Here is a 10,310-nt window from a genome sequence, read left to right as displayed (position 1 = left end):
CCTCTGTGCGCGACTGCAGTCTCTTGTTCATCTCATAGATTCGGTACTCTGGTTGTACCATGTAGGGTGTATGTCTCCTATAAAATGGACCGAAAGGAGAAGAATAGAAGGGGTCATGTGGTGTGCTGGACATCTTGCCTGCTTGTCGAAAATCAAGCTAAACAGAGTATCAGGAACGTCCATGCAGAGCACATGGGCTGTGTTCTTCGCGGTACAAAGTAGACGCACGCACACGCTCACACACACGCGCGCACACACACACACACAGAGGCAGGCAGGCAGGCTGAACACACTGGCTGGGAACTGCTGTTGGAGCCCTCTATAGCTAGAGAGGAGAGGGAGAGCGAGCTGGAGGGAGGGAGGGAGGGAGGAGGGGGGAGTGGGAGGGAGGGAGAGCTCCGGAGAGGAGGGAGGGGGGGAGCTTCAGAGAGGGCGGGAGGCTGGTAGGGAGGAAGGGAGGGAAGGAGGGAGGGAGGGAGGGAGGGAGAGAGGCGCTGGATAGCTTTAGGCACCAACGCTTGTTTTTAAAGAAGCAGTTTGTGGAGAGGTCACTTCCTGTCCACACTGTAGACTAGTTCAAAAATATAATTCTCCTCACAGTCTGACAGAGGTCTAAGGTTTGGTTTTCTTTCTTTCTTTTTTTTTTTCCCCTCTCCAGCCAGGACCCTTCACAACCTGATTGCTAAGCTTGTTAGCATATAGGTGGTTTAACTGCTGCCTGAGCCACTCACCCCTGACAGCCACACCGGTGTAATGGATCAGAAATGTGATGACTACAAAATACAGAGACATGGGGCATCGTGTCCCTCCCCGCAAGCCTCACGTGCAAAGATTTCCCTCTGCACTCCTCCCCCTCTACTTAAGGTTGTTCCAAGAGCTTGTTCTAGTCTTTGCATGTCAACCCCTCCTCACTCCCTGCCCTCCCCCAGTCACCCTTCTTCCCAGCCGCCTCCCTCCCAAAGCTCATTCAAGATGGTTTAAGAGGGCCTGGATTCAGGTCACTGAAGCATTTTCAGGTAAAAAACAATCATTTGCAATATGGAATGCCTAAGATACACCCATGATGCAATGATCTTCTTTCCCAAGTAGAGAAAAAAGCAAAAACAACTCCCAAAGCAGATCTCCAAGTGAGACAGGAAAAGCAAGAAAGAGAAAACTCTTGCAAAAATGACCATGGAAAATTCAGTTGAGTGGGAAATTGCAAATAATTGAATGGCTCCTCCCCAAATAACATGTCCAACTCTAATGGAGACATGGTCTTTATTTTCCAAGATTGGCCAAGTACAGGAATTTTTCCCCAAACGTGGTATATGATAATTAGAAGAAACCCTGAACAGTCCATGGGAGGGGAAAGTTTGTCTATAGCAATTAAATGATCTATGTGACAATCAAATTCTGCTGGAACCAATGATAACCAGACATCTACCCCTTAAACAAAGCCCAGATGCAGAAAATGTAAATGTTTTGAGCTAACGTGTGTAGCTAGGTCACTGGTGTTAAGACAGCAAAGACCACCAAAAAGCATGATGCGTGCAAGACTTGAATGTAAATGGATGCAAATGAGACATTTCTTCTTTTTTAATAAGCAGATTAATTAACTTTCTGCCCCAATCATGGCTTGGGGTATCTCCAAGTCACTAGCCAACAGGGGATAACGTACTGCTAATTCTGCAATTTACACTCTTAAGAATACTCAGGCATAGAAATGCCCTCGAATTGCTGTCTTGATCAGTCCTTTTCCATAACTGCATGAAATGTTTGCAGCCTACCCCAAACTTCCAGTGCAGCCCAACACACTGAGGTCTCTTGCCAGGATGAGATTAGAGGAAGCATTACACTAAGGCTGCTTGGAACTCTTTCCTTGAGAGGACCCCAAGGCCAGCCAGCATGCTTGGTTTCAGGTTTCATTACAAATCCAAAAGCTGGACCAAATTTGCTGCAAGGTTTGTCAAAACACACAACCTTCTAAAGACAGAATTTCAAACAAATTTGGCGTGATTTATGTTTTGAAATGACGGCCACTGCAAAATCTAAACGTTCTTTGTGTTTAAATTCCCAAACTAAAGACGTTCCAGGAGTCTAGTGCCGGCCTGAGTTTGTGTTTACCTGGCCGTTTCAGCGCAAGAATCAAAGTAATACTTAGCAGGGGGCATGCAGCTCCGTATTGATCAAAACAGGAAAAGCTCAAAAATCCATTTAGGGAACCCCTTTCTGAATAAGGTTAAATTTGGCTCTCATTAATTCCTGTGGACTATTCCAAACTAGAATTGGAAATATTTCTTCCTGTTAATATCTAAAGATTCCAAATTCAGAAATATCTGAAACTGCTCACAGATCCACAGTTCTAAGCTTTTTTTTTTTATTTATTGAAGTATAGTCAATTTATAATGTTGTGTCAGTTTCTGGTGTACAGCATAGTGTTTCAGTCATACATGTACATGCACATATTCCTTTTCATAAGGAATTTCTTCATTCCTTTTCTTCTAACTGTGATTCATCCTTATTATAATCAAAATGTTGATTATAGAAAAGGAACTGATCACGTCCCATGTTTTCTCTTTAGTGCCCTCCCTGCTACCAGTAGGAAAAGTCCAAGCTCATTAAGACCTGTTCTCTCTATTTCTTTCTATCTCTGTCTCTATCAAACACACACACACACACACATTTGTTTATTTGCTATACTTGAGCTTCCTGAAGTTATCACCTCATTTCATGCATGCACACCTTTGTACTTCTGTCCCCTATTTACCTGCAAACTCCTACTCATCCTCCTAGCCAATTAAATTGCCCCCTCCACTGTGAAACTTTTTCCATTACAGATTCATTAATACATCAATTCCACAGATACTCCATTCACGGTGGATGTGGGCACCGGCTCTAACAGCAACCAGAGCACATTTCAGTCCTGAACTTGAGCAAGTGACTTGATGTCTGTGTGCCTCAGTCACCTCAGTTTTAAACTGGGAGAATACGAGTAACAATCCTCAAGATGGCTGCAATGGATTAGATGAGAGTATGAACTAGAATGTATTAGAACCTACACATCGAATGCCCAAAAAGTGTTATTATTACTAGGTACCTAACATATGCTTAGGCGCTAGGGAACATTGGGAGGCCAGGGTGAACATAGCAGACGGACTCTGCCTTCCTGCCCCTTGCAGTGGGGGTGGGGGTGAGGGAAGTTGCAGATAGCATAGAACTAATAAGCCTTTTGGAACATAATTTCAAATTGTAGTGTGTGCTATGAAGGGAAGAGATAAAAGGAAGACATAGAAAATAATTTCCTCCTTTGGGTCAATATTCTTCTTATTGTATCTTCTATATTCTTCTACTGGAGAATTTATATGTAAATATGATCACTACTATTGTTTATTAAGTCCTTACTAAGTGACAGGCATGGTGCTGAGTGGCTTACACAAGTATTCTTTGTTAATCTCACAATAACTATGTGTCATTGATGGAACTACTCTCCCCATTCCACAGATATGGAGACTAGGACTTTGAGATGCTAAGAAATTTGTTCAAGGTCAAACAGCTAATTAACAATAGGAACAAGATTCACAGCAGTCTGCTTGGGTCTTAAGCATTTTGCTGTTTGATACTCAAGCCAATCCTCATCTTTAGGGCATCTCTGTTCTTTGTTCCCAGTGGCCAGCGTGGTGCTGAGTCCACAGTAGGTACCCAAGCCATATGCACATAATTAAATGGAAGAAAAGACAAGAGGATGAAGTGCTTCTTGTCACCTGCATTTTACTCTTTGTCTTGCTCAATTTCAGACATCCATTGTCACCCTGACCCCACTTCTACCCATTCTCCCTGAAGCCCACCAAACTACTCCCATTCTTCTCATTGTCTAAAATCTTGCAGCCCGTACTCCCAAAGCTGCACTGGTAGATGTCTAATCCTTTGCGCCATCAGGTTACCTTGTTGGTTTTGCCACTTCCCTGCTTCTTGAGGAACCAGCTATGACTCATATTCTGGCCCAGGGCTGAGCCTGAGAAGTGGAGGAAATGAAGTGCTCATTTTAAGCTTGCAAATCAGCTCCTTTGGGAAACCATAAGGAAATTCGATAAGCAAAGCTTCTATACTGTAAAGGAGTGAACAAGCCTAACCCCGATGCAACAGTTCTATTACCCCAAAGGGCAAGCCATGCTAGTTTACATATAATTTTGCCTGGTAAGTATTGAATAAGCCCCAAAGAAATCTCACAAACACTCAAAATGCCCTAAAACCTGGCCTGACCTTTAAGCTTGGGACCTCATCTTGCTATATTCACCCTAGATTTAACCCACAGAGTGTTTATTTTTCCTTTAATTTGAAATACTTGCCAACAGTTTAAAAAAATAAAGAATTTCACATAAAATTTAGATATTCATCCTCTCTTGAAAAATCCTAAGCTCTGGCAACCCTCGGCCCCATCCCTGCCTGCGGCCCCATCCCTGCCTGCATGGCATTGTACAGTGAGACCTGTTAGTTCTTGTCCATCCACCAGGGTTTCCAGCACGCCATGGCCTTCACCAGCCAGTGTCTCTGATATTCCATTTACCCGCTGGGTCCATCTAGGTGTTAGTTAAGTCATTGTTGCTTTTCTTAATCTATCCAATTGCAGCATCTCCAATCCCTTCCACCAAGCTTTGTTTGCTTCGGATAACTAGTTTTCTTACCACTCTGCTTGCCCTTCTCTGCCCCTTCCTTGCCTATTTCTGTATCTTATATTTTTTCTTTATGACTCTTTATTCAATAAGCATTTAGCTAACATACGTGTGCAAGATACAGCCGAGATGAGGCAGGAGGATAAAGATAAACAAAGAAATATAGGGCATGCTCTCTGTTTTCGTGATTGACAGATATGCAAAAATATGCTTACTCCATTCATGAGAATATATTGAGCCTTTACTGTGTCGTAAGCACTGTGCCAGGTGCTGGCGGTGTAGCCCCAGGAACGGAAATAATCCCCGACTGCCAGGTCTTCACAGTACAGAGGCAATCTGGGATAAACCTTTAGAGGATGAGCTTTGGCACTTCACTGATTTGGCTTGAATCCCGCATTTAGCTGTGTGACCCTGGGCACGTAACTTCTCCCTGCCTCAGTTTTCTAATCTATAAAATGGGGCTAATAGCAATCCTATGGTTTATCTGAGAATTAAATAAGTGAATGCACGGAAATTGACTAGAACGGTGCTTGGCATTTGGTAGGTGTTCATAGTTGTTACTGTTATTATTAGAAAAAGTAGCAAGGCCTACCCAGTCTCAGAAATAAATGTAAAATGATGTTGCGAAGTGTGGAGGTCAGGCTAGGATGGAAAGTAGGCATTACTAGTAGAGCTAGGGCAGAAAAAATCTCAGGCGTAATATGGAAAGCATCTTCAAACTTTTAAATGAAATGCTAATTTACAAAGAGCCTTCAAGGAAGTAGCAATTTATTCAAACTAGTTAAATCAAGGAAGGCTTCACAGAGGCGTTGACTGCTGTGTAATCCTCAAAGGATCTGTCAGAGAGACAAAGATGAGACTCTGAGGAAGGTCTTGCCAAGCAGAGGGGACACTGCAGAAATGAACACACTTGATGTCAAGCAAAGTCAAGAAACTTTGCAAAAGTAGAAGCTGTAAAACCATGTTGAAGCCCAACTCTCGAAGGCCTTAAGTAACATTTTAAGGAATTTGTAGTTTATTGCATGGGCCCTGGGGAGCCAGTAAATGACAAGGTAAGTGCTTTGTTTGAGCAAGAGGACTTCCAGATACAAGGAGGGTGGATTGGACTCAGACAGACCCAAGAAGTGAACAATGCTTTGGGAAGTTGAATTCAGTCCAAGGAGTCGCTAACATTCAATTGCTCAGTAACTTCTCTCTGAAACACACAGAACAAGACTCAGAACAGAGGCTGGAAAAGTTCTCTTGTTGCTCATGGCTATCACCTGGAATTAAAATGATTGATGACTTTGTGGATTTCCTAAAGGCCATCTTCTCATCAGTACGAGTGGTCGTGGTTCTGGCATTTAAATTTTACAAACAGAGTTAGTTCGCGGCTGAGGAAGGCACTGCTGCCTGTCCAGAGAGTGTGGCAGCCCGTCTTCCCCCTGCGATTTTAGAGGCATCTCGGATTTCATTGTTTGTGGTGTTTACTGTCATTGTCTAATGTCCTCTTAACTAAACCAAATCTAATAATTAATTGTAATGACTGAGAAGGCCACAGCCACCAACAAGACCTCATTTCTTGAGTAACAACAGCAAAATCCAGCCCCACAACATGGACCATCCAATATTCACTTAATCATTCCACAAGTGTTCATGGAGCGCCCTCCATGCACAGGACCCTCCTCCCTCGGACTCTGAGTGAGCTGGCTCCCTTCTACCCACTCCAACCACATCTGCACCTCTTTCCTCCCAGGACACTCCTCCCGCTTCATTCCCTGGACACGCCAGACTCTTCCCTCTAGATTCTAGAACCCTCCTCGATTTGCCCCTGGCCTGGCTAGCTCCTCCTGAACTTTCAGTCTCAGCTCACGATGGTACCTCTTCAGAGCGGCCATCCATAACTACACATCTAAATACCCCACCCAGGCTCCATCACTTTCTGTCACTGAGTTCTGTTTGGTAGGTCTCTGGTCGTTATTTGTAATCGTACCTGTATCTGTCACTTACTCGTATATTGCTTGAATGCATTCTGAGATTTGTAAATTCCACGAGTGCTGGTGATGCATTGGTTTTATCCACCCGCGTACACTCAGAATTTAACATGCTGCCTGGCACATTTGGGTGCTGGGCATACTTCTGTAAAATAAATGGATAAAAACTTAACAGAATAAATTCCAGGCACTCTCCTAGCAATTTACATCCCCCAATTCTAGATCAGTCTATCCATAATATATAGATAAAAAGCTATTAGATAGGGCTGTGTAAAAGCTATTATTCAGGCATTCATTTACTCACTCTTAAAGTATTTATTGGGTACTTACTATGAGTCAGGCACTAGGCTAGGTCTTGCCCAAACAAAAATGGGCAAATCTGATAACTCGAGAAAGTCCATTTCCAGGAGCCATTACCCAGTAAGGCCCTTTGTCATCATGGATTGTTCAATATCCAAAAGCTGTCAGAGCTGCTGTTCAGACTTCTGTAAGCCACCTCTGACTCATGCCAGACCGTGTGGCCACGTATCAGAGATACTGCACTCTGGATTCAGTTTTGTTGCTTCCTCACTGTGTGAACTAGATTTCACACAATTATTGAAGCACTGAAGTTAGCTTTAGTGCCTTCATGTGTAAAGTGGAAATAAGAGTGTTATGGGAATTTAGGAAGAATATTTCCTACTTAATAACTAACCTTTACGCAGCTGTTACGAAGCATCAGGCCTGGTTTCACGTACTTTATAAATATTAACTCATTTAATCCTTGCAACAATCTCATAAGATACAGGCTATTATTACTCCTATTTTATTGATGAGGAATCACAGGCACAGAGAGGCGGAGTAACCTGTCCAGGGTTACCCAGGTGATTGGTGGGGTGGGAGCTGAACCCAGGCTTTGGGGTCTTCTCTGTTGATACTCTCAACCAGTATCGTTGACAGCCTTTGTCCATCTGCACACTAGGTTGTGAGCTGCTTGAAAACAGAGAATAAACCTTTTCCAGAATATGGTGGCATAGACATGTAACACACTTCATCATGAAAGAAGAAAAACATAAATATGAAGATGAATACAATGTATCATTTGGGACCCTTTTTTGCAAGTGAAAAAAAAAACTCCAAATGTCAGAATCAAAAAAGAAAAGAAGTGGATATATTGGTTTATGTCATTGGAAACATCAGGAGTATCTCAATTCAGGTACAGTAGGATCCAGGGGCCTAAATTACGTCATCAGGACCTGGACCCTGTCGCTGCTTCTTGTAGGCTTGCCTCATTCACAGACAAGCTTGTCCATGGGTGACCACAGTCAGAAGCTGGGCTTATATCTGCCCAACTTAGTCCAGCAGCAAGAGAGATTTCCTCTGCAGAAGTTCCAAAAAAGAAAAATGCTGGCATTGAATCTCACTGCCTGGTTTGGACATAAATGTCCACATCCAAACCAATCAATATGGCCAACAGGGTAGCCAGTCTTGGGTCACAGGTTCACTTGAAATCGCAGGGTCCTATTACCAGAAGGTGGATGTGGTGGCTTGAACTAGGTCCCCCCAAAATATATGTTCAAGTCCTAACTCTGAGTAGCAGTGAATATGACCTTATTTGTAGATAGATGGATGTAGTCAAGTTAAAATGAGGTCTTACTGAATTAGAGTGAGCCTAAATCCAATGCCTGGTGTACTTCGAAGGAGAGACACACACACACACACGCATACACACAGAAACCGAAGTGGTGCTGTTACATACCAGGAACACTGAGGATGCAGAAAATGCCAGAAGCTGGAAAGGGCCAAGAAAGGATTCTTTGCTGAAGCCTTCAGAGGGAACATGGCTCTGCTGATACCTTGATCTCAGACTTGGAGCTTCTAGAACTGCAGGAAAACACATTTCTGTAGTTTAAACAACCCAGTTTGTGGCACTTGGTTACAGCAGCCCTCAGGACCTAACAGAGAAGGGCGGCCAGCCCCCCACATCCAACCACAAAGAGGCTAGCTTAGCTAAACACGATGAATTGGGAGGGGAGGAAAGGACATCCTGCGTGGGTCTTCTTGTTTTAATAAGGGTCGTAATAACCACAATAGCATCATTTACCAATTGCCTAATAACTGCCAGGCAATGTAAAGCCGGGTGCTTTACATAACATGATAGCTTTCACACCACCTGCTGAGGGAGGTACCTTTATCTCCAGGCATGAAGGAGGCACTGTACACAGAATATGGTCCTCCTCCTTAAATGATGGATAAGATCCATCCACCCACCATTTAAGAAGGCAGGTTTTATGTTTTACTTGACACCCTCCTCCCAAGTCTCACATACATACACACACATACATACACACACATACACACACACACACACACACGCATGCACGCACTCCGTGCCACACCTCTTAACTGCGCTTGCACAAATAAATTGGGTGGCGAATATTTCACAAATGCACTAATGAGTCTGCACTAGCGAAATCTCTGTTACACAAACTCTTTTCTAACACACTAAGAATTGCTATCCATGATCTCAAGTTTGTCCTCTATTTTCCCAGACCTTGCTTTTAGTGCTGCCTCCCTGCCCCCCACTGCATGCCTCCATCCCCGCCCCAGTCCTCCAGAACTCCCTTTACTCCTCCAGGTCTCAGCCATGGACCCCCTGCCTCCCTTTCCCTCTCTCGGGCTTCAGAGAGGGACTTGCAAGTTGGCTGCCGACACCAGGACTCCGACAGACACCCTGAAGTCTGAAGGAAAGACAGCTGCCCCGTCCCCCAAAGCCTGCCAAGGACAAACTTCTACCTGCAAACTTGGGCCTAGAGAATCATTCTCGAACAAAGGCACCCCTGATGGCTGAATTTGCTCAGAATTGACTCCTGAGTTCCTCTATTATTGGGACTGACATCTGAAGCGTGAGTGTGCTTTTCTTTCACAAAGGCCCTACCCTAATCCAAGATCAAACAATTTATTTCGGAAAATAACTGTACATAATGGTACATTTTCCAGAACCGGCCAGGTCTCCCCCTGTCATTTGCCATCGCCTTTGAAGTAGTTAATAGCTGAGGTAGCTCGGGGAGGCTACCCTGCTCCTGAAAATGGCACTTAGTGTCTCTTCTGCTTGCCAGGGACTTACCATTTACCTCTGCTTTTATCAGCCCACTTCTTGCTTTTATCTGCTTTGTTTCCCAAGTGAATGGTCATTACCTAGTTCCCCACATATCGTTTTTAAGGGCCATGGAGGATTTCCTTACATGAATGGTCCTTAAATGATCTCACTGGCTCCCTAGAGTTGGTATTAGCATTATTTCTCATTTTTCTCTAATGCAACAATCTTTCCATGAATATTCTCCCCCCCACCCCAGCTTTATTGAGGTGTAATTGACCAAGAAAACTAGTACCTCTCAAAGGTGTACAATGTGAGGACTTGATATGTGTATACCTTGTGAAAAGACTCCCACATCAAGTTAATTAACACATTTATCACTGTTTTGTGGGTGTGGTGATCTCAGAGGTTCTTCTACACCCACACTTATTTACAACAAAATTCTAAAAATAAAATCGTTTTAAGGCAAAGGGTGTATACTGTATAAACCTTTAGTTGCATGTTACTAAATTGCTGCATAAATGAGTTAGGTGGAGGCAGTCCCACCAGCAGTTTCTACTTCTTAGTTTTTATGTTGGTAAACATGATATATCCTTGTGAAGGAAATTC

At 43.5% G+C, this 10,310-nt stretch overlaps 1 protein-coding gene across 10 annotated transcripts in view; it reads right to left on the bottom strand.

Moving 5' to 3' along the window:
* The window catches only part of LDB2 (LIM domain binding 2), a 349,516-nt gene extending 349,168 nt beyond the window's left edge, over positions 1–348 (bottom strand). For 3 of the 10 annotated variants that reach the window (XM_074349978.1, XM_074349981.1, XM_074349979.1), the window contains exon 1: positions 2–347. In XM_074349978.1, the coding sequence (XP_074206079.1) occupies positions 2–133 (132 nt within the window). In that variant the 5' untranslated portion in view covers positions 134–347. Of the gene's footprint in view, position 1 lies in introns of all 10 variants that reach the window. The other 7 variants (XM_074349974.1, XM_074349972.1, XM_074349980.1 and 4 more) reach the window with 6 other exon arrangements.
* Positions 349–10,310: the final 9,962 nt, after the last annotated feature.

Source organism: Camelus bactrianus, chromosome 2, assembly GCF_048773025.1.
Source record: "Camelus bactrianus isolate YW-2024 breed Bactrian camel chromosome 2, ASM4877302v1, whole genome shotgun sequence".
Lineage (NCBI taxonomy): Eukaryota > Metazoa > Chordata > Mammalia > Artiodactyla > Camelidae > Camelus > Camelus bactrianus.
The sequence above is the reverse complement of the archived record's forward strand: the minus strand, read 5'-3'. Positions and strand labels throughout refer to the sequence as shown.